Source organism: Camelus bactrianus, chromosome 16 (genome assembly GCF_048773025.1).
Source record: "Camelus bactrianus isolate YW-2024 breed Bactrian camel chromosome 16, ASM4877302v1, whole genome shotgun sequence".
Taxonomy (NCBI): Eukaryota; Metazoa; Chordata; class Mammalia; order Artiodactyla; family Camelidae; genus Camelus; species Camelus bactrianus.
Genome location: NC_133554.1, coordinates 55,793,620 through 55,817,552, shown reverse-complemented (window position 1 = coordinate 55,817,552; position 23,933 = coordinate 55,793,620). Strand labels below are relative to the sequence as shown.

General features: G+C 51.6%; 2 protein-coding genes, 1 long non-coding RNA gene and 2 other non-coding genes across 9 annotated transcripts in view; 2 read left to right on the top strand and 3 right to left on the bottom strand.

Annotated features, from left to right (window-relative positions):
• Positions 1 to 22,719, bottom strand: part of LOC105065619 (uncharacterized) — a 112,213-nt gene extending 89,494 nt beyond the window's left edge. For 4 of the 5 annotated variants that reach the window (XR_012499664.1, XR_012499662.1, XR_012499663.1 and 1 more), the window contains exons 1-5: positions 22,590 to 22,719; positions 22,006 to 22,082; positions 21,479 to 21,540; positions 19,978 to 20,081; positions 19,736 to 19,850 (exon numbers count right to left, since the gene is read on the bottom strand). This is a non-coding gene — a long non-coding RNA (uncharacterized LOC105065619). Of the gene's footprint in view, positions 1 to 18,152; positions 18,533 to 19,735; positions 19,851 to 19,977; positions 20,082 to 21,478; positions 21,541 to 22,005; positions 22,083 to 22,589 lie in introns of those variants that run through there. The other variant, XR_834967.3, reaches the window with a different exon arrangement.
• ST6GALNAC2 (ST6 N-acetylgalactosaminide alpha-2,6-sialyltransferase 2) lies at positions 2,492 to 17,604 on the top strand. Its single transcript, XM_010950731.3, has 9 exons — positions 2,492 to 2,963; positions 6,265 to 6,325; positions 9,251 to 9,425; positions 10,034 to 10,202; positions 10,589 to 10,727; positions 12,257 to 12,360; positions 14,119 to 14,202; positions 15,462 to 15,561; positions 16,562 to 17,604. The coding sequence occupies exons 1-9, from the start codon at positions 2,839 to 2,841 to the stop codon at positions 16,727 to 16,729; spliced, it is 1,125 nt and encodes a 374-aa protein (XP_010949033.2). The 5' UTR covers positions 2,492 to 2,838; the 3' UTR covers positions 16,730 to 17,604.
• On the top strand, positions 12,369 to 14,118 carry LOC123615610 (testis-specific serine/proline-rich protein). The gene has a single exon (XM_045513549.2). The coding sequence runs from the start codon at positions 13,285 to 13,287 to the stop codon at positions 14,116 to 14,118; it is 834 nt and encodes a 277-aa protein (XP_045369505.1). The 5' UTR covers positions 12,369 to 13,284.
• On the bottom strand, positions 20,221 to 20,304 carry LOC123615627 (small nucleolar RNA R38). Its single transcript, XR_006723301.1, has one exon. It is a non-coding gene; the product is annotated as a small nucleolar RNA R38 (small nucleolar RNA).
• Positions 21,621 to 21,695, bottom strand: LOC123615626 (small nucleolar RNA R38). The gene has a single exon (XR_006723300.1). It is a non-coding gene; the product is annotated as a small nucleolar RNA R38 (small nucleolar RNA).
• Positions 22,720 to 23,933: the final 1,214 nt, after the last annotated feature.

Here is a 23,933-nt window from a genome sequence, read left to right as displayed (position 1 = left end):
AGGAGGGCACTTTTTTATTTAATTCAAATTCAGATTCAGAGACAGATGTAGCAGGACTAGATCTGGAAAACATCCGCTCCATTGTCCCATCGGGAATGTTGAAGGCCCTGGTGGCCTCAGTGGGGACAGCTTCAGTGGTAAAGTAGGTAAAGAAACCAGGCTCAGAGAGAAATGGAGATGGTGTGGACTTCCCACCAAGAAGGCGGAGAAAAGGAAAGGGTAGCTAACAAGGGTATCAGTTCAACAGAGGTTTTTGTTTGTTTGCCTTTGTTTTGTTTTGCTTTGCTTTTTAGGATGGAATATTTGGGGACATGTTCACACACTGGGATAAGGACCCTGTAGAGGGGGAGGGGAGGGCTGCCCAAGCAAGACCGGAAGAGGTGGGAGAGAGGCTGGCTTTCACTGGAGGGGGCCTGGAGGAATGCTTGTGAAGATATGTGGACATGAATATGTTTGGAGGCCATTCTCAGTGGGTCTGTCACATTTCTACACATGTGAGCAGAGGCACTAACTGCCTTTTGTCCCAGACTATCTTTCCAAGAATGTTGGTATATAGCAAATGACCTGAGAAGATGAAGATTGTGCCCCCATCTGGAGCAGAGGGTAGATTTTCCTATTTGCAGTATAATTTTTAACGCCTCCCTCTAGGGCAAGGGCAAGTTTGCTTGCAGTCCGTTGTAAAAGATTCTGGCTTCTCTTGTTCAGGGTTCCCCAACTGTGTTGCAGATCCACTGTGCAGCAGATCTGCTGTGTGGCCCCTCCTGGGTCCCTCTGTCTCACCCTCATGGGGCCTAAGGGGTAAGGAGGGAGCAACAAAATCACAAAATCAATGTTGCTTACTGTGCTGTGAGTAATAAACTCCTTCATCTCTGACCCCAGAATCTTGTGTCATCTGCCAGCATCCTTAAAACCATAGAAGGCTGATGTTCTAGCTTGAATGGAGGGTAAACCTCAGACCTTTTACAGTTCCGGACAGAAGATGACTTTGTACTTAGAGGCATGGGACATTGAAGCTCCCCTCTAAGAGGGGTGGCAGGGAGAAGAGGCTTGAGGAAAGAGGTGACAGTCTTGGAATCATCACTGAGCAGGATGGAAGCCAAAGCTCACCAAGGACAAGGAAACAGCTCGTGTGGAGAGCCCAGCTGATGCTGGATGTATACCATTCTGCTGTGGAATGAGACACTGGCTGGCAGCTCTGAGCCAGGCCAGGGGACAGGCAGTATTGGGGAAGGGACACTGAACAGGCAAATCAGAGTGTGAATCCAGGTCAGAGTTCTGCTGGGCGGAAAGCCAGGAACACAAGAGAATCTGGGTTTCGATGAAAGGGTAGCTCAGATTATGACTCCCCGGATCCTGTCTAGATAGGAAAGAAAGCTTCAGGGAGAGGGCTGACATGCTGGGAGACAATGGAGGGGTGGAGAGATGAGGGGTAGAACATGAACCCCAGGTGGTGGACAGGAGGCTCTAGTCTGAGTAGGGTATCGACTTTTAGGTACTGGATGTGGACCTGAATCATTAACACAGATGGTGGGGGTCAACCCCACAACAGGAGGAGAGCCGTCCCCAGCTTCATGCTGGAGTCCAGGCACCTGGAGGCTGGCCTGTGGTAGGGGCCATGTTTTAGGTCTGAAGATGGAACACTGAAGAAATTAATAGTGATCCTCTCTTTCTTCATGAAGTAGGTAAGGCTTTGAGGGGGGAGGGTTGGGGATAGATGTGGGATTTGGAAGCTCAGAGAGAAGTCTGATGTTTTATCAACCACTGAGGACATGGGAGAAGGTGCTGATCAAGGGATAAGTAACATCTACAGGGATTTCAGTGATTGAAAACCATAAAGATTAAAATAAAATACTTGAAACCATCAATTCTAAGTAATGTCCACCAGCAGGGTAGCAAGGTGCAGCATTTTTAAAGTTTTGAGAAGTGACCCCGAATGACCCTTTGGGGAAGCACTGCAGTTGGACAGACACCTGTTGCTGCACCCAGACTTGCTGTCACACAGAACAGGGGAGAGCAGAAAGCCGGTGGAAAGGGGCCAGGTCCCTCTCATCCCCGCAGTTCCTGATAGTAGGGAGTCTGGGGTATTTCACATGTTTTGAGGTCTAAGGCCAGGACGCTGCCCACTGGAGAATATACTGCCTCATCAACTGCTCACTCCCTGGGAGGGCTCTGCTTTTGGAGCACCAGTGCCGCAAGTTCCCCCAGCCCTTCCTGGTGACACCTGAGCCCCTACTAAACTTTTCAGGTGTCTCTGGGCTGCTGAGTGCGATTGAGGGCCCTGAGCAGCCATCAAATGAGGGGATGAACAGCCTCAACTCCCCTACCATCCCATCACGGCAGGCCCCCTACCTCCTCGCCTCCCGCTCCACCCAGGGTCTGAGCGGTCTGGGGTTTGCTCCTCCATCCTCCCCGCCCCTTCCAGGAGCTTTGGGCGTCGGGAATCCGCCATCCGGGGCCCCAGGGGGCGCAGTGCGCGGCCCACGCGGCAGGTGGCGGCATCTTCCCGTGCCCCGCAGCCCCCGGGTCGCGCGCGCCAGCCCTTCACCGTCCAGGAAAGCGCCCTGTCCAACCCCGGCTCGCGGCAGCCCTGGGCTGGGCGCAGGGTGGAGCGCCCGCGGTCTAAGTCTGGCGGGCAGCTCCGGGACCCGCAGCGCAGCCCCCGAGGGTGCAGCAGCGTCCGGCGGCCTGGCGCAGGCAGGCGGGGAGCCGCGGGGCGGGAAGGGCCCGCGAGGGCCGGGCGGGGCCGGGGGGCCGGCTTCAGGAGTCCGGCCCGGCCCATCCGGGCCTCTTCTCTCCGCCCCGACGGCGGCTGGCTGGGCGCCCGCGGGCCGGGGCTGCATGGGGCTCCCGCGTGGCCCGCTCTTCTGGCTGCTCCTCCTGTTCGCCGCTACCTGCTCGGGGATCCTCGTCGCCCTGTACTCCTCGGCGGCAGAGTCTTACCCAGGGCCCCGGTCTGGAGCCAGGTAGGGGCTGCTGCGCGGGACCTGACCGGGAGGGCGCGGGGGCGCGCAGGGTGCCCAGCCCCAGGGCCGGACCGCCCTCTGGGGTGGCTCTTCGTGGGGACTCGGGCTGTAGCCCTTTGTCCCCAGAGCCTCCACCCCGGCGTTAAACTTACGCTGCCGGGGCCCCACCGCTTCTGCTGGGGTGGGAGGAAGACCTCACCCTTTGCGCACTAGCGATCCGCTCACGACAGCCTTGGGCTTACTTCCCTCCCGCCCGGATTAGAAACTCTTTCTATTGTCCAGATTTGTCTGGGTTATCTGAATCAGATAAAACGAGTCCCGTTTTTGCCGCGAATTGTACCTCGCTAACGTCACATTTTTCAGATTCTACTTTGGGGGCAGGGACTCAGGTCTCCCCATTCCAACTTTGCCGCGCTCCTCTGTCCGGCTGTGGCGGGTTGCCTTTCCCGCTGGCTGCGGGCTCTGCCCTCCCCGCGCCCCGCTCCGTTGTTTATATTGATAAGCACCGTCCGGGCGCGATTCGAAGAGGCGGACAGGGGCCCCCTTCAAGTTACCCTCCCGGAGCCGCCTCCTGCGCTCCGCCCCCTCCCGCTGACCCTGGGCACCTTCCTTTCATTTGTGCCCCACGAGGAGAAACCTGAGAGTCTGGCTTCTGTAGGTGATGGTTCCAGTTACTGAAGACGCCTCAAAAGGATTTAGCTTTACTTTTGGAAGGCATACCGAGTTGTGCCTAGAGTCTGGATTTGTGAGGCCGCAAGGGTGCCTTCAGTCTCAGGCTGAGGCCTCTGAGCCCCCAGCTTTCCCTTCCTAGGTCTTTCCCACTGGTACAGTCCTCGGTAAACCTTGCTCCAGGCATAACGGAATGAAGCAAAATTAATATGGGCTCTCAGGAAACAAGGTCAAAGGGCATCCAAAGTTGCAAAACAATATGAAACACTCTTGAAACTGATGAGTCCAGTCCCTTTAGAACAAAAGGTGCTCTAGCAGGTGATACCTAAAGTTACTTCATCTCCTTGTCAGAGATAGCTTAAGAAGGACTGAAAAGGGTTGCAGGTATTAAGAAAGGAAATCCTTGTCAGTTTTATGTAAAGAAGTTTTGAAACACATTTGAACATCTGTTGAAAGGAACGAATACCCCTTTACATGTGAGGTTTGTTGAACATCCATTGTATGTCAACAAAACTTTAAGAGTTTTCAAATTTTAACAGTCTAGTGCAACCCAAGAACCCATCCATATCCTTGTTGTTTTGGTGGTGTTTGTGCTGTAACTAAACCCAGGGGGCCAGGTCCAGACTCAGTGTCCTTAGGAGGTGGGTATTTAGTGCTTGGAGAAGCAAGGTGGCAGGTGGGATGGAATTCTGGGCAGGTAGAGTAGGCCGTGCCACCTCCCCAACTGGGGACCAAAAATGGACCTACCTGGCTACAGTGGAGAGCCCAGGAAGCAGGGCACTGGGACCAGGCCTACCACACCTGAGGTGGGGGCTCTCCTTGCAGGTGAGAGAGTGGAATCGATCCAGGAATTAACTCGCGGAAGAATCTGAATCAGTAGCTGCCAGGCCTGGGATTTCTGGACTTTTATTTATTTATTTATTTATTTTGAGGAGGGGGTGAGGATGGATATTGGGGCACCAGTTACCTGCCAGTTACCATCTATCCTCAGTAGTATTTTGTAAAAGGAAGGACATTTTAGGGCCAAGAATTCCTAAGAACATGATCCAAGTTGAGTAAATTTAGTTTTATGAAAAATGCACTACATTGTCCTCATTTCTCCTTGGGCTGGTGAAACCTCCCAGAGGGGCACGGGTGGGCTAGGATGGCCCCTTCCCCAATCCTTCCAGGCTGGTGTCTGTAAGTCCTTGGATTCCTGAGAGGGAGGGGCTGGGAGAAGTCTCTGAGCATAGGAGTGTTCTGGAAATAAGCAGGCCTCCCCAAGGCTGGGGGAGTTCAAGGCAGCAAAACTGAACTGGGGGGGGCTCCCCATCACCTCCCCTGCAACTCTAACCCTCCTGTCTCTATTCTATCTGGCTCAGCAGTTCCTTGTCAGGTTCCAAACCTGGTTGCACATTAGAATAACTGGGGAGGGAAGGGAGGCAGTCAGGGGGAAGGGGTGCGGGGGTGGGGGGGAAGGGGTGCGGGGTGGGGGAGTTGAACCACCAGAGGCCCAGAACAATCATGTCAGAATTCAGGCGTGGGGCACTGGTGTTTTTCAAAAGCTCTCTGGGGGTTCTGGAAGGCCATCTCAGAGAGGAACCATAGGATTATGTGGGGAGACCAGTCTGGGGAGAAAGGAAGGGCTGGGGGAAGAAAGCACCTCTTTTTCTGGCCTCACCCTCCAGGGTCTTACGCAAACCTGAAGGCAGGCAGGTCACAGGCTCCCTTGTGGCTTAAGCTGTCTTGGCACCTAGAAGCAAGTAACTAGAGGCCTTTGTTTTCCTCAAGACTGTTGATCCAAAACCCTCCCCACCTGCTCCCTTGTGGCTGCTGGGGAGAGGGTAGGAGTCTCAGAGAAGCCTGACCAACCTTTTGAATGGGCAGGGACCTTCCTTTCTGTTGTCCTCCGCCCTGGTGCAGGGACCACTTAACACATAAGTGAGAGTGGGGCAATAACTTAGCTCCTTACCTCCCTCCAGAAGGGACACTGTCCTAGAGGCTGTCACAAGGTCCTTTCCCTTGACCCTTCAGGTAACGATAGCTAATATTTAGAGAATACTTTTTAAATAACACAGATCTTTGTTTGAAGCCTCCCAACAATGGGATGGTAAGTGATGTGATTATCACCCCTGTACAATTATTTCTGCTGGACAGATGCAGAAACCAAGGTTCTGAGTTCAGTGGCTTCCTGAGATCATGGGACACAAACCCAGGGAGTCAGGCTTCAGACCCGTGCCCTTCACCAGCTAAAGGCGATCCAAGGCATCTGGGACCTAACACCTGCCCTCTGGGGCCTTGGCAGGGAGACCCCTCAGATGGTTACAAATCCAGGGGGCTGGCAATCTTTCCTGTTCTATATTTTCATCTTTTAACCACCATCTCACTGTTCCTAACACACTCCACACTTCTGCCACTTGCCAAGGGACTTCTTGATTTCTGGGTTTATACAGCTGGGCAGGATGTAATAATCTGACACTATTTTGTGTGCCTAAAGAGACTGAGGCGGGCAAGAATCAGTGTATAGGATTAGAAGGATCAAAGGAAAAGACATATTGACTGACCGACTTTGTCAGCCCCTGGAGCTAACAGAGCCAGACAGCAGGTTCCAGGGGCAGGTAGGACCTCTGCTGTATTTCTGCTTTCTCCCCAGGAACATCACATCGTCTCGAGCTTTCTTTGGACCCAAGGCATCAAATTCTAGGACAAGAAAGGTACAGTGGCTGGCTGCCCTGTGGCAGTTTTGTGCGTCCTCAAGTTAGCGAGCGGGGAGGAGGAGAAAGGGAAGAGTAAATGAGAACATTCTCATAAGACTGCTGGGCGGGAGCCCTTTAGAATCGCCCCCAAGAATGAAGCACAGAACTGAGCAGCCAGCCAGTCAGGGCTTCTCAGACATGGCCACTAGGGTTCCCTGAACCCCAATATCAGGGAAGGATGACTCCATATGTCCCCCTGGGGTATAGCCAGCTGAAAAGTTCTTGGAAGTCTTGATTTACCGTTAAAAGTCCTGTGACTTTTACATTCTGTTCCTCAAAATGTGTGTGTGTGTTTTTGTTTCTTTTTTTTACTGTGAAAGTCACATTTAAACTGCTCACTATGAAGAAAACACCAAGCCTTGGGAAGACGTTTGAGAACTTTCTGGGTCCTGCTCTACAGAGACCATGCTGACTGGCTTGAAAGGCCATCTCAAGCACTTTACCTGAGTCCTCTCACTTCAGCCTCACAGCGAGCCTGAGAGGTAGCCTTTACAGATGAGTAAAATGAGGCACAGAGAGGTCAGGTACCCTGCTCAGGGTCACTCATGGGGAAGAGTGGTAGTGGGACTCCAGCCTGGCTCCGAACCACTGAGCAATACAGCCACACCCCCTTTGTGCGCTGCAGTTGAGCTGGGTGATGACTGTGGTTTTGGGTTACTCGGGTTTAAAGAATTGTTTTTAATGCCTGAGAGACCAAACTGGAACTTGTTAACTGAGGCCTCAGGGAGCAAGATTTCACTACAATCTAGACTTAGTGACTGCTGAACTACTCAGAGACAGAGCAAGCAGCCCTGGGCAGGGAATGGGGACCCTGCCTTGAGGACAGAGGCCGGGTGGACACTTGGCTGGCTGGCTGAAGAGAGGCTTCAGGTGTCTTCTAAGTGCTTGGCTGAGTTATCTTTACTTTTCCTAAAGACCTTTTCACCTTGAGCTGCTTGATGCTAACTGACGTATTTCATCACTTGGTCTGAAAAGAGGGATTTGAGGTGGCTTTTGGATACATATGACTAAGCAAGAACACAAAACAAAATAAAACAAAGAAGCAGGTGAAGGAAAATAAAGGTAGGAAAATGAGACAATGTGAGATAAATGTATGAAAAATATGCCACAAGGTGTAAGGGATGGGCCATAGATCTGGCTCTGAGCTTCCTGGTGGCCATAGCAAAGAAGGAAACTTTGCCACCATGTTCATGGGATAAAAGCAAGCCATCTTCCCAAGTGAAGTGCTGCCTTTCCTGATACGGTGACCTGAAGACTTTTCTAGTGGAAGGTCATAAAGAAGGCCCTGGAAAACATCTCTATGATAAACTGAATAGTAGTGAAATTAGTGCAGACAGTTCTGCTTGCTCTGAAAACGTGAATTTGTTCCATAAAGATTGATACATTAGTAGACAACAACACAAATTTCATGTGTTTATCAGTGATTTTTGTCAGCAAGAATGCTGGTAAATGCAGAAAACCACACTCAATGGAAAGGAGCCACATAGGAATATACAAAATACACGCACACACATGCTTTGGATGGCCATCCACTTCACTGAGTGTTACAACCAGCTTTCTACCACTTCATGATAACGCCCAAGCTGCCACCCTTCCAACGCCCACTTCCCCAAAGCAAATGTCAAGCCTTTCCCAAGGTCAAGTGCCATATTTTCAGTCGTATTTACGTACTGCTTAACCAGTGAATGTGTGTAAAACTGCTTGTCTTCCCTAGATTTCTCCTCGTTTTGCGCATCACTGACCAAGTTTTTGAGTGTGATGCCACTAATCCCTTTTCCCAAAAGCCCTGTGGTTTTGATTGCACAATTTTGCATGGTGGATTTTAGGCACTCACATGTCACATAATAGCAGAAATGACTGTGCAGCTCTTTCCTGCATTGTCCTTTGATCAAGCCAGTGGCTTAACAAAGAGCCCCCTTCAGTGGGAAGAACAGCCCCACCACCCAGGCCCAGGATGTTCGGGATTCCAACACAGGGGTTGCAGGCAGACGGGGCTGGGGCCTGTTCAGTATGTTGCCCTGTGTGCAAAGACCGTTTCCTACGGCTGCTGGAACAAATGACCACAAACTGGATGGCTTAAAACAAGGCAAATGGATTCTCTGGTAGTTCTAGAGGCCAGCAGTCCAAAATCAACGTGTCAGCAGGGCCATCCTCCCTCTGAAGATTCTGGAGACTCCAAGTGTTCTTGGCTCACAGCTACATCACTCAGTCTCTGCCCCCATCAGCATACACCTTCATATAAGGACACCGGTAACTGAATTTAGGGCCCACCTTACTACATTATGACCTCACTTTAATTACATGTGCAAAGGCCCTATTTCCAAGTAAGGTCACATTCTGCGGTTCTGCACAGACAAGAATGGTGACAGCGGGGGGTGGGGGTTAGACGTGAAGAGGGGACACTATTCAGCCCAGCATAGGCTCCGAGTGGAAGAAAGATGTCATCCATCTTCCAGCATCCCTTTCCACATGATTCCTTCAGCAAGGACTGCGAGAACTAGCATTTGGATCCAGGCTGATGGATTCCGAAGCCCAGGCTGGACTTCCAACGCCACAGGGCAGGCAGGTCTTATCTAGTAGTGGCAAAATGCCGCAGAGTCCCCCCCAGCTGAGTGTGAGGTGTAGTAGGATGCCAGAGCCATCAGGTCCCAGAGATGTGGCATTCAGGAGAAGGGCTGGGCAGGGTAAATCCAGAAAGCTCTTGGATCCCCACTGGGATGCTGCACTACTAGCCAGCTTGGCTTGCAGATCCGGGGGTGGCCCAAGTCTGGAGAGGTAAGGACAGCTCTTCCCTCCCAGCCCTCCTGTGGGGTCCGCAGGGAACTAGGGAGGCTCCTATCCACCCCAACCCCAGAAACAGCTCCCTTATTTTCTTATCCACAGAGCCCGCCCTGCCAACACCCACTTTCTCTCACCATTCGACGGCACCCCCACTTCCGGGATCTGTTTAACCTCTCCACTCCAGTGCTGCTGTCCGGGGGCCTCTTCACCCAGGAGCTCTGGGACAGCCTGTGCCAGCACAAACCGCCCTATGGTTGGCAGGGGCTCTCCCGCCAAGGTAACCTGCAGCCCTCTGGCCTCAGCTAGTCCACTCATCCTGCTTTTGGCCTTGGTGCAGGATGGGCCTTCCTGCCCTCACAGCACCAAGATGTGAGACCCCTGCCTCTTCCTCTCAGGTGGGCCTCAGGGCTTGACCCCCCCCCCCCGCCTCTACAAGTACCACAGGGTCAGGGAGGGGAGCTGAGCAGCTCTCCCCATCCTGGGGTCTCCCTGGTATGGAAGACGCCAGTGACCAAGGTGGCTGAGGACAGGGCCTGTGGGGCCTCACACAGCCTGCTGATGGTTGCTGCTGTGGGAAACCGTCCAGAGCCCCCTCACATTAAGTCTGTCCCCCTACTCCTATCCCCATGTGCCTCAAATTATTTTCTTTTGGAATGTACACAGTCTTGGGAGAACTGGTTGAGTTCTTGAAATGATTGAGGGCACAGCCAAACTTCTTCCCCCACCATCCTCTTTTCAAGACATTACATTCTCCTTCATCCTCTACGCCTCTTGAGAAGGGCTGGTGTCAGGCCTCGGGCAGGTGGGGCTCCAGGAACAGTCTCGGGAAGGCCCCAATGACCCATGTGACTCCTCATGGCATCCCACCTTGTCCCACACCCACAGCCATCACCTCCACACTGAGCCTCCTGAATGGCTCTGAGAGCACCACGCTGTTTGCTGCCTCCAGAGAGCTGCTTCCGGGCTGCATTCGGTGTGCCGTGGTGGGTAATGGAGGCATTCTGAATGGTTCCCACCAGGGTTTGAACATTGATGCCCATGACTACGTGTTCAGGTATGTGGCGTGGGGGCCGGAAAGGAAGCAGCAGAGGAGCTGGGTGGAGAGCTGGTCCCCAGCCAGCCCTAGGGGGAGCATCTTACGTGAGGGTGGTGGGCCAAGGAAGCAGTGGCCTCTGGCAGCTCAGCAGTTGTAATGGGCAGCCCTATGCAAACAGGCCCTGAAGACGAATGTGAGTATGGCCGGCCAAGGGGACCCAGGAGGAAGGAGCTGCCAGGGCCCCATTTCACAGGGCATCCCTTGAGATCCAGAGGAGCAGGGATGGGGCTGGTGACGGCACTGGGGCTGCCGTGGGCAGCGGGAGTAGTGGGACCCTGGAGATAGAGGTAAACATACAGCATTGTGTAGCCACAGGCAGGCTGATGGACCTCTGTTTGGACCAGACTCAATGGTGCTGTGATCAAAGGCTTTGAGAAGGATGTAGGCACCAAGACCTCCTTCTACGGTTTCACTGTGAACACAATGAAAAACTCCCTCATCTCCTACCGAAACCTGGGCTTCACTTCTGTGCCACAGGGAAAGGTGAGGCCCCTGATGGGCACATCAGTGTCACTGACGGTCAGTGCTGTTGTTTCTGGACCCCTCTCCGTTGGGTGGGCCACAGGGTTCCCAAGTCCCCACCCAGTGGACCGAGAGGTTGTGCCAGAACACTGGGCACATGTGATGGAGCCACTGAGGAGGAGGATCTGGGCAGGGGTGCCCCACAGTTTCGGGCAGCATAGGACAACTCGAGTGGAGCATGAATGGCTAATATTTACTGAAAGCTTCCGGAGCACCAGGCACTTTAGAGAGTCCACATCAGCCCTGCCTTCCTGGTGAGGAGACTAAGGCTCCATGCCCCTTCATTCAGCCAAGCGGTGGTAGGGCTGGATTCAAATCCAGATCCCCTCCCCACCCCGAGCTCATGCTACACACAATGGGAGGGTATTTACTGAATGCCGCCGCCATTTCCCGCACTGGACACAGTCACCACAGCAGCCCATTTCCAGATGGCAGCATGTCTAAGGCCACCACCCAGCCAGAATCATCAAAATCTCAGCCCCTCTGACCATCCCCCACGCTGCCCCCCAGAATATGTGCGCCCTCCTGAATGCTCACAGCAGCCTGTGTGGGAAGCTGAGGTTCAAAGAGCTTGAGGAACAGACATGTCCAGAGTCACAGCTAGGGAGCGGGTGAACCGGAACTGGAGCCCGCCAGCCGCCTCCAGACTCTTTCAGCCACACCTAGTTGCTGTAACACCTGGCGGGCTGGTTACCACATGCAAGGGGAAGTCCCAGAATGAGGGTTCTGTGGTGCTCTACAAGGCCTGGTTCGAGTTTCTAGAAGCTCCCTCCTCTGACCAGGGAATTCAGGAGGGTCCTAGCCACAGTGTCCGTGTACCAAGGCCTCACAGCAGAACCTCTCTCAGCTCATGACAGAACAAACGGAGCAGCTCTATTTCTGGTGTAGCAACAGAACCTGCATCGGTTATCTATAGCTGCATAACAAATTACCCCCAAACCTAGTAGCTTTAAACTACAAAAGCTGATTACTTTACGGTTTTAATGGGTCAGGAATTTGGGAGCAGCTCAACAGAGCGGTTTGGGTCCAGGATTTCCCAGGCGGTTGCAGTCAGGACTGACAGGGGCTGCAGCCACCAGAAGGCCTGCCTGGAACCAGAGTCATGATGGCTCCCCCACAGCCCTTGCCATGCCAGCCCCTGTCAGCTAGGACAGTGTCCTCATGCCACGGCAGCTGACTCCACCTCGAGTGAGCAATCCCAAAGAGCAAGAAAGCTCCAGTGCCTTTTATGACCCAGTCTCCAAGGTCACACACCCTTACTTCCACTTTTTTCTATCTACTAAAAAAATTCTGTTCATTAGTTACTAAGACCAGGCCACACTCAAGGGGATGGCAAAATTAAGCCTCACTCCTTGAAGGTAGGAGTTTCAAAGGATCGGCAAATGAGTACTACCTGAAAGTGGGCGTCACGGGCGTGAGTCAGGGCAGGCGGCAGGACGGGATGGAGGGCTGCTGCCCACCAGGGCTCGGTTTCTCTATTGCCCCGACAGGACCTGCGCTATATCTTCATCCCCTCAGACATCCGAGACTACGTGATGCTGAGATCGGCCATTCTGGGTGTGCCGGTCCCTGAGGGCCATGATAAAGGGGACAGGTGAGCAGCCAGGTTGGGGGCAGGGTATGGTAATGCTGTGCTGGTCTCCCCTTGCTCGGGGGCCCACTGTTGGACAGGAAGGGTGGGTGAGGGCAATGAGAAAATCTCCCAAGAATTGACCAGAGCATCGGGGAATTAAGCTCTTTTCCCCTACCCCCAGGAAAGCTCAGGTAACAGTCCTGACCCCCTGCAGCCCTCCTGATAAGGTGGGCTGTAGGTTCCAGGGGCTCCTTTCTGAATGGAGCAGGCAGGCCTGGCTCTTCAACTTTAGGCCTCTGTCCATAACCCACCCAGCCACCCAGCCACCCAGCCACCCAGCCAGCAGCATCCGCAGGGCCTGCTCGCAGCTGGGTCTGCTGTCCTGTTGAGCACAACGTGTCTAGAAACTAAGAGCCAGGGCCAGTATCCATTCCACTCATCCTGGTGGGCACCCTCCCAAGACTGCCCAGGAAATGGGAGAGCAGGTAACATGGGCCCAGTGTCCTGCAAAGTGGGAACAAAGGGCCCTCTGTCTCCCCCACCTTCCTGCGCAGCAGGCCTGTGTCCAGCTCTTCTGAACCATGTCTTGGCCTCATCTGAACCTTCTCCCTGTAGTGCTGAGACAATTTCTTGTCCTTGAGTCAGATCCTTAGAAATCTACACCCTCTAAGGCTGCAATGACCAGGCCTCCTATCTTAGGGGTCCGGGGACACTTTGCCCACCATGAAAGAGCAGCTTTTGAGGCATCCTTGGGGGTTAAGCCCTCAGAGGCCAGGCCAGCTCCACCGGCCCTGTGCCCCACCCCCACCCCCACCATGTGATGACCTAACAATTGTTCACAATGCTGTGGCTGGTCAGGAGGGTGGGCTTTGTGACACAGGCGGGACTGGGCTCTTGGGGAGCTGGCTCAGAGACATCAGGTGGACATAAGCCTCCCCAACACCAATGAGCTCCCCTTCCCATACCCCTAATCCATCCCCTACCCAGTCCCCCTCCCAGTCCCGGTCCAACCACCTGAACCAGCAGCCCTATGCCAGCTCTGGTGGCTCAGCCCCTTCCCCGTCCCCAACCCGGGGGTCTTCCCGGCCTGCCTCACAGCCCTCTTCCCGGGCTTCCTCCCTGACCCCCAGCCCTCATATCCAGCCTCGAGGGTCTGCCCAAAACGCCACTCCACCCACCTCCAAATCTCCCTCTCAATCTGGCTTGAAATCCACCTCTAGAAACTCTTCCCAGAATCCCCCTGTGCCCAGCACCAAGTCCCCCTCCCACAGCCCAGCCCCCTCAGCCTCCTACATTGGGCCCATTCGAGGCATCCCATCCTACATCGCCCCCTATGTGCCCCGCTTCCTGAAGGAGCCCCCCTTTTTCCAGCCTCCTACATCACCGCTCCCCCAAAACCAGTGCTTCCCCTGCTCCTTCCCCTGCCCGTCCCGGAATCAGGAGCGCACTCCCCCTAAATCTCTTTATTTCCCTCTTCTCCCACCCCCTCCCTACCACCCTCAGATCAGCTGCTCCTACCCGACTCCTCCCGCTCTATTCACGCCCCCCTCTTCTCTCTCCTACTCCCTGCCCACTGAAGTCCTAGTGGGCGGGAAGCCGCACGTGGTCCCCACGGTGCTGCCAGCCACCTTCTACACCCCCTTCTCCCGCTACTATGCCCAGCCCCACCCCTACCGGTCCATACACCGCCGCCGCCCCAGCACCTTCCCCCTCTCCTCACTCCCCAACATGCCATACGATGGCACTGGCCGCTCTGTCCACTTCTTTCATGGGTCCTAGGCCCCAGACCTATTTTGGACCAGAAGCCTCTGCCAGCAAATTCAAGCTACTACATCCAGACTTCATCAGCTATCTGACGGAGAGGTAGGTGCTGGTGATGGGGTGGGAGAAGGGTGCCAGAAGACCTGCTCCCCTCACAGCACTTTATACTACCCCCACCCCCGCTGACACACATTCCTGGGCCACGTGCCGAGGATGCCCCCGGGAGCACTTACACTGCTTCACTTAATACTTTCTTTAAATAGCTTGATGAAGATGGTGTTCTATCAGTCCAGGTAGACAGGTAATGGACAGGGCACTCAGCAGAAACCAAGGTTTGCTTACTGGGGATGTTCACAACGGCACAGGCCAGGTATGGGGGGACCATAGGTACGGGGCTGTAACGGGACTAGAAGAAGCCAAGTTGTCATCACTTTCAGCCAAACCCAGCCAACAGAGCAACCGCAGGGAGGAGCCTGGGGAACATTGCCAGCAGATCTCACCCCTCACCGCCTCCCTCCCTCCCTCCCTCCAGTGGTTCTCAGCAGGACACAGCAGGGGGTAATCTGTCCCGTCCAGGAGACAGTTTTGATTGTCACTAGGCGAGCATGAGTGCCACTAGCGGGCAGAGGCCAGGGATGCTGCTGAACATCCGACGACACACTGGACAGGCTCTGCAAGAAAGATCTGGCCCAAAGTGTCAACACTGCTGCAGCTGAGCAGCCCAGCAGCTAGCATCCCGACGCAGAGCAGGCCAGGGTGGCAAGTGGGTCTGGGAGGCAAACTGAAGACTATTCAACAGAACAGGCTGAGAGTCTAGGTGAATCCAGGGCTGAGGTCAAGGCCTGTGGTCACCGTACTGTGGCTGGCCTCACTTTTGGACCACCTGGGCGTGTGTGTGTTCACATGCCTGCACCATCTCACCAGTGACTCCAGCAATAGGGCCTGTGTGCTCTGTCCTTCAAATGCGGCTCCTGCTTGGCCAAAGTCTGGAGGTAGAGGGAAACTAGGTCTCAGGCCACCTGTGCCCTAGGCATCATGGTGTAAGCAGGGTGTTGCAGAGAAGACAAGTTAGGCTGGATTCAGGCTTCTAGGGAGTGGGAGAATGGGGAAGGGTCTCACTTGCAGTTTGAGAGCCTGCTCCTTTTTCTCACCCCCACTCTGTTATCTACAGTCTCATTTCAACCAAAGATTTTTGCATGTAGTTCATTTTTTTTGTCTTTTCCCAAATAAGGGGTGGACTGGGCCAGAAGGGCCAGAAATGTTCACAGCTTTCCAACCTGTCTGATGTGGTGTAATGGCACAGCCATCAGGCTAGTGTGCAAGACCAGGTCTTGCATTTTTATGCCTCTTTTTCCTTCCAGGTTTTTGAAATCAAAGTTGATTAACACAAAATTTAAAGACCTTTATATGCCTAGTACTGGGGCCCTCATGCTGCTGACAGCTTTGCATACCTGTGACCAGGTAAGAGGTCTTCTCTTTTCAGGAGCCCACAGCAGCTCAAAGTGAATGGAACCTAATTTGATCCACGATATCCCTGCCAGCCCAGACCATGGAGTCTGGGCTTCTATCTTGTAGGGGGGAAGGATACCCCAGCTGTAGGAGTGATCTAGTCTAGGGCACAGGCTGGAGGAAGTGTTCACCAGAGTCCCTTGAAGGAGAGCTTCCTGGGCCAGCCCTGCCTTTCCTCCCACAGCCACCATCCCCCCGCCCCTTCCCCACTTCCTTTTTTCACCCTCTCTGTCCTATAGCACTCTATATGGTATTTAAGGCACATGGTGCAAATTGCTCTTGTGAAAGCAAAATCTTCTCAAAAGAAGTGAGTAGACATCTTTTTATGAGGACATTCTAGGATTGACGTGGGCAGCCTTCACACACAGAATCTCTGAAATCACTTTATGAGATATTCTTGATGGGATGGTGCCCACATGAGCCGCATGGAGACAGGTTGAGAAGTGATTTTCAAGGAAAGGTAGTGACCAATGCTGAAGCCAGCACAAGAACTGGAGGCCAAGCACCACTGGACTCTGGTCCTATACCTTTTCCCTTTTAAAAAAAACAGGAGTTTCTTGTCAGCAGTAGCCATCAGAATAGGAAACAGATAAAAGGGGGCTTTCTGCCTCCATCTTGAGCTTATGGCAATCATGGCTTTGGTGTCACAGACGCGAGTTCAAAACCCAGTTCACAAAATGGCTGTGGACACACATTTGATCATCTTTCTGAGCCTGCTTCCCCGTTTGTAAAATGGGGCTAATATTTACCTAAGATTAAGGCTGGGCTAATGTGCAGAAAGAACAGTGCCAGATGTTACTGTGAGCTACTATTGTTTGCCCGGCTTCACACAAGGCACCCAAGGAAGCAGGGCGGTGGGGGGGCCACACCTTTCTAAATTCATGTCACTTTACAGGAACCTGCACATAGCAGACGCTCGTTAAGTGCTAACCCAGTGACTGTCGTTGTCCAGGTTAGTGCCTATGGATTCATCACAAGCAACTACCAGAAATTTTCTGACCACTACTTCGAACGGGTGAAGAAGCCACTGATATTCTACGTGAACCACGATCTGTCTCTGGAGGCCACCCTGTGGAGGGACCTGCATGAGGCCAGCATCCTTTGGCTGTACCAGCGCTGACCCTGAAGCGCCCAAGACCTTTGTTCTTTTAGAGCTGTGACCCTCATCCCCTCAAGTGGCCAAAGCTACCTTGTCTTTTCAGCCTCTTGAGAGGAACTCCAAGTGTTTTTGACCGTCCCCTTCTTCAGTGGATTTGTGACTGTCATTGAAGCCTGTTCTTCGTGGGACATCCCATCTTGTCCTTGGCTCATCCGAGAAAACTCCCCTCTGGTCAGAGACAGACATCCCAACCTTGGTCAAGGAAAAGGGACTGCTCTGCTATTCTTGTTTAACAATTGAAGATGAGAGGCTGTCACCCTCACCAGCATGAGGCAGGCCTACTCCAGAGCTGAGCAATTCAAGGCAGCAGTTAGCACTGACAGACTTTAGGAAGTCAGTGGAGTGGCTCACTAACTCAGCTAAGAGCCAGGAGCAAACGCATTCCCCAGCCTAAATCCTCCCACTGGCGTGTCCAGCCTCACAAACTCCAAAGCATTTCAGCTCAGGGACATCTTAACATTTCTGAGAACAGGACCGACTTACTTCTGCCCCCCGATAAATTTAGAGCATAAAAGGCAGAATGTGACTTGAAAGTAGATAACTGCATAAATGGATGACCACTGTCTTTTTTATGTGCGCACCGGGCATAGTATACCACGCAGGGTGTTTAGCATGGAGAATTCGGCATTCAGAATTCAACCCAGGGAAGGTTCTGATGGAGGTCAACTGCACAGAAGGCTGTGTGTCTCTGATTAAAGTCCCACTGGGGATGTATTACAACCCTGTCACCAAAAGGATGACACCATCAGGTACTGAACCTCATGGCTTCAATATAGACTTAATTGATCGGCAGTTGTAGATTATAAGAGCTTCTATTAGAAGTGTAAACCAACTGAGTTACTATTGGATTTACTGTCCCAATGACTAGTCTCATGTTGCTACACCCTGCAAGGCAGCGGATGGGGTAGGGGATGTCTCCACAGGGCTGGTTGGCAGGAGACTCTTCCCACAAACCTGGCCCCTGGTTCTGTGGTTTTGAAGGAATGATCCTAACAGCATGTTTGGCAAGAGAGATGAATCAAAACACTGCTACTTTAAAAATTCAGAGACGTGGTTAACAGAATGGACATTTAGACTTCAATGACTAAAAGCAGCTACTTGAGAAACTATAGCTTCCTGATGCCCGGACCCCTTTTTAACTATACTCCCCCATGCCCCCAATTCCCATCACTTCTGTAGTTACCAAAATCTGTCAAGCCCTTCAAGGGGTGTGAGATCAATTTAGTGGGAGACTTAAAAAAAACCCCAAACACCTGACTGCATCCTGCGTGTTAACTCCAATTACTATTCTCCAAAACTCATTTATATATAGGACTGTGTTTACATATGCATAGAAGAAACATTGCTTTTATGTGGGTCTCGATCTGAAATCCACAATGCTAAGTCAATTTTTAAAATTTTATTTCAAAGTTAAAGCCATGACACACTGACTTCATAGGAAATCCACTGATATTTTTCTAGGCTGAACACCTGTTTCCCCTCAGTCTCCCCCAACAGAACAAGTCCATGTTAACTACTTTCCTTTTCCAACCGTTGCTATCCCACCACTACGAGTTAGACCAAGATAACCTAAACCGTAGTGTTCTGAATGTTCTTCACTAACTGCCAAAGATTTTCTGGGAAAAACTTCAACTCTTTGTCTACCCTTGAAGATGAAGTCCAAAAAACTGTTAAATGATTCTCCTTTGGGGGTTTTATTTTATAAGCATGAGCAACTAGCACGGGGGATTGTGCTGATCCCATCTGACATCACTGGGAGACAACCTGTAAAACCAAAGAAGAATCATTTGATGCAACAGCTAAGTTATTCAAAATTTAAAGAAAAAACTAATTTAAAGGAAAAAAGGCAACCAGAGAGGAACTCATTCTAAGCAATCAATCATTAGGCTGTGTGTGTGGAAGGCACAATGAGATGGATTCAAATGTAGGCCTGTGGGTCCCAGATGACTCAGAGCCACAACTCCTTACAGGAGACAGTGCTCCCACGGGCAGAGTCTGGCAAGTGGCCAGTTCAGAGCAGGACATTTATGTTCAACCCCTCCTCTGGATGTAAAACTTTTAGGGTCAACCTACAGGTTGGCCTGAGTCCTGCAGAGTGGTCAAGTTCACTCAGAAGCAGACTACAACCGAGCAGGTAGACTCTGCCACTTGCTAATACATCTTTCACTTCAGGCTGTAAGCTGCTGGGACCAGCTTTCAGGCTCATTAAACCTCACCCTGAACAGCTTCTTTCGTCACTGAACAAGTATGTGACCTTACATATAAAGAGCTGCTGACACCCCCCCCCCCCCGTTTCAACAGAAAAGAAAGGCAATCTGTGTCCACTTCTAGCCTGGCATTTAATCGGAACAAAGTCAGACACAGACACAGACACACACACACACCCCCCCCCTGCCGCCCAGCGCTACTCTGTTCTCTTGCTCACATGCCAGCCATGCCACACAGTCAGAGCTGGGCAAACCCAGGAGAGCTCCCTGGTGTGAACAAAGCACCCGAAAACCAAACCGCTGTGCTGGCGTCACGGTACCCCTTCTTTCCTGAATATCAGATTATGGTGCAGAGCCAAGAGATCATACAGTCCTCAAGTATTCTCACCGCCACAGCCGGCATACATCTATTCCAAAGAGCACATTCATTTTCTTGAAATATCTGACAAGCACTTTCATTCCACAATAAGTGCATAAACCAAATGCGGGCCACTTGCCCATTTCTGCCACCTCTCGTAGCTTGTGCCCCCAGAGCCATGAATCAAGGGGCCCAGTGACAGGGCAGTCACACCACTGGTTTTCAAGAGGGGTGATGCACTGGGGCTGGGGTCTCTGCAGGGTGTACACAATCCCTTTGGAGTTCATTTGATTTGATCCCTTACAAAGCCTGAACTTCTTTTTAAGAGCACAGGGCCAAACCCTTTAGCCTCAGAACAGATTTTTTCCCCTCAGTGGAGATTTTCAGACAGCGATAACTAACCATCACAGGCCTGTGGAGCTTCTTCAGCAAGATGGAAACAGAAAGCTTACAAACAGGAGTCATTTCACTTGCTTCAGGTAAAGCTGTTCAGTTCTGTCTCATGCACTGCAGACACCTAGCGGAGAAAATAGATTTATGTCAAAGTCTCCCTGCCTCTTAGCACAACCCTAAGGCTGGGGCAGGGGAAGCAAAAAGAACACTCCACCCAAGCCTGTTTCAAAAGTCTTCTCTATTACACGCACGAGAAAAATTCCGCCTGGGGTCCAGGGCAGCCGACATGGCACTGCTGCTAGTTAGTGTCTTCTGGAGCATCCTTTTGAGCCTCAGAAACAGGCTGAGACTGTACCTGGCAAGAGAAATTGCAAAGAAAAACCTATTCAGTAAGATACACACAGGCATCTCTCTGATAGCTCTCTTTTAACTCAGGCATTAAAAAGACAAATACGAAAACAGGCCTAAACTTTCTATAAAACAAACTTGGGAAACTGAGTCTCAGACATTCAAATTCTACACGGAAAGGCCTTTCTTTGCCTTCAGACAGGGATAACTTCAAATCATCACAGACTCAGCTCCCACCAGTCTGCCAGCCCACAGCACTGACATCCATAGCACATGCAAAGTATGTTTTCCTTGACAAATTCTGCTTTACTTCCCTTCTGGGAACTCATTCCATCTTGTCTGCTTCATTAGAATGTTCTTTCCCTCAAGGGCAAAAACTGTATCTACTGCCGAGTTGTACCCAGTATCCCAGATCTGACACACTGACAGTTCCTGTACTTTTCAAAGCCAGGCTCTCCCTCAGCACAAAGTGTCTAACAGTCAAGTATGGGGGATTCTAGTGTCTTTCTAGTGTCAGTAAAATGCCCCAGACACTGCAGATTACTCCTTTCAGCCAGCCCACTGAAGGCCAGCTGCACAAAGGGTACCTGATGCCCAGAGAAAACATCACACAAGATCATTTTTCCTTCCCTCTATGCTAAACGATCCTGCAGAGCAACCACATGGCTTTCAGTTCTGTAAGACAGAGGATTATAGATCTGCCCTGAGAGCTACTTAAAAATAGCCAGTAATAATCTTGCTGTAATAAAAATCCTTGAGCTGAAGGGAGCTCTATCACCTAATTGTTCCTCCACACCCACTCTTAAAATACCACGCAAGATTCTTGGGCTGCACTCCAGAGCCATCTCACCCCATCATGGCTGGAAGTGGGGTCCAGGGACATGTGTATATTGTAACACTATGTAAGTGTTTCTGATGCACAGCCACGTTTTTGAAAAGCACCACCCCTGTTCTACAAATGAATAAGGTGCTGGTGCGGTTATCTGGTAACGGCTGAGACTGGGGCCCAGATTTCTCAAGTTAGTCTAAAACAGGGTTTCAGCCTCAGCTCTGACATTCTGAGTGGATAGTTCTTTGCCATGGGGGCTGTCCTGTGCACTGTAGGAGACTTAGGGACACCCGCTGAATCCCAGCAGCATCCACTACCCCAAGAACCACCAGTCTAACTTAATAACTAGTCATGCAATTATATCTCAAAAAAATTAATAATGCCCCCCCATCCCTCAAAATCAACTGCCCATATTTTTATGGTTCTTAAAAAGGGCCTAGCAAAGAGAGTTCCATACTACTTCCCTTATCCGGGCAGTAATAATCCTGGAAGACCCACACATCTCCAAATCTAACAGACCAATACTTAAAGGGATCATAACCTATGCAATTCTGTGGAAGACCTAAAATTCTTACCGTTTATAAAAATTTCACCACAGAGATCTTTACACTCAAAGTCTGCAGCCAGCACCTTTAATCTAAAAGAGAAGTTTGAATAACACATTTTATTCTAACAATCTTAAGGTGTTTATTCTCAAGACTGATTATTTAAATAAAGTTGAGCCTCAGCAAGTTAGAACTCCTCACAGATGTCCTCTCAGACAGGGATAACTTGAAATCATCCTCAGCTCAACCAGTAACAAACATTTCTAGACCGAAGGCAACCACAACTCATTTTTCAAGTCTCACTTTTACCCCCGTAAGCAGGGACATCCATTTTGGTTTCAAACAGTGACACCTAGTGGCCCCAATTACAGTGGCACAGACCATCCCCATTTCTGGATTCTGGGTAGTACCCTAACTGGATCCACGTGTCAACATGGCTCCACAGAACTGAACTTCGGAATAGCGCGCGGAGGCCACACGTGATAGGCCTTCACAGAGTCTCGGCTTTTTCATTTCTGGTGCCCACCCAGGTCCTGCCTGCACCCTTTCTTACTCACTTCAGGGCTTTTCATTGCTTTTAAGCTTCAACTTGCAGGTCTGCTTCTCACTGTCTCTGCAGGTATCAAAGAAAAACCTGTGGGGAATAAAAACATAAGCACGTTAAGGGTCGTTGTAAAACTACTTTTGTTTCCAAACAGTCTACTATCCCACTGATGACTACCTGTAGAATTAAACACTGCTTGGGGCCGTCCTCCAGGAGGAAATATTTAGAGGTCAACACCCTTAATGTGAATTAAGACCTGCCCCGTGGAAAGGCCTGTGGGACTCGCAGGGCCGCTGGGCCCGCACGCTCAGCACACGGGTGGCTGTGAGGTGGAGGGGCTGCGCAGGCTGGAGGGACCTCTCTCCCCCAGGAGGGGCACCCCGAGACCGAAGGTGAGCTTGGGTTCTTTCCCCTCAAGAATAAAAGCTCGCGCCCTTCGTAAAGTGTTTTCTCATCCGTTACCTCAGCTAACCCTCCCAACTACTCTACTGTGGAAGACCGGGTATATCTTCGCCGTTTCGCCTCCGACGAAAGGGAGGCCAAGCATGCTCGCTCCCTGTCAAGGAAGACCCCGTTTTCCCACCTCCGCCTCCTTACCGCCGCCAAAGGCCCGAGGTTGCTGGCCGCATTCAGACCGGGCCGAAACCGCCATGACTCCCAACCGCGCAGCCAGTCTCGAAAAGAGGGTGGAGCTGCGCCTGCGCGCAAGTTTTCCCCGAGGTCTCGCCGGAGATCTCGCGATGTTGTGGAAAGGCTGATGGGAAATGTTGTCCCAACATCCGCCTTTCGCAGCGATTGCGTCCTAAACGCTACTCTGGAGCTGGGTAAGATGGTGGCCGCCACCAGGGACAGTAGAGAGCCCGGGGTGGGAGGCGTGCTCGGTAGAGAATCACGGCCGTCGGAAAACGAAGATGGTCGCTTCAGCCACGGTCATTTATCAATTGAGTGACTAGACTGTCTCTAGCCAAGACTGGGTTGAGGGTGGGGATCGCAGAAAGTTCGAGGCGGGCCTCACTGGGGTAGGGGGACGGGTGAGGAAACTGAGGCCCAGTCGGATTTTGTTGTTAATTGCTCTGCGGATTTTATTTGGGGGGCAGGGCGGGGTCATCTGGGGTGGTTGATTGTATTAGAGAAGGAGGGGAGACTCCTGGGGAATTGTGCGACGTCCAACTCAGCTGCTTTTGGTTGGTGCGAGGGCGGTGAGGAGCGGGCGACAGAGGGCGCCGGAGAGCGCGGGGCTGGGCCGGGCTGTTAATTACCCCCAAGTAGGGGGCGAACCCCGCAGCCACCGGGGTGGGGGTGCGGGGAGTGGCTTTAATTCCGAGAAAGAAAAATAATTAAAATGACGTGAAAAACAGAATAATTTAACACCCTCTGCTACTCCTGACTGTTATTTTTCAGACGACTACCCCAGCTTCGTTTTTGAAATAATAAAAGGGTAAAAACAGCTGCTAGAGCCAGGGCCAGAATTTCCAACCATTTGGAAACCAGTTTAAATTTGCAAGACCATGAAGCTTTTTCTGCATTCCGCTTTCCCCATCTTCATCAGCCCTTTAGCGATGATCTCAGTGGCATTTAGTCTGGATTAAATTGTTCTGTGTACGGTGTTGTGTTGTGGGTACTTATTTTCAAGTTACCACTTTTGTTAATGTTTGCCTCTTCATTTGATTGTGAGCTCTTCAAGGCAGAAGTCTATTTTAATTTTTTTTCTCTTAATTTCCCCGCAGGGCCTCGTTAGTATTCCTCTGCCTCTGCTCACGGTAAGTACTAAACTAATCATTAACTCACTTAGCCATAGCTTCTGTCATTTGAAATTGACCCTTAAGTTTCTGGATCTTACCCTAAAGACAAATTATTTTGTATAATACCGAAATAAAGAATGGGTTCTCTCCCTGCAGACTAAATTCCTTTCATTTCAGACTCACAGAGGGAATTCTAACG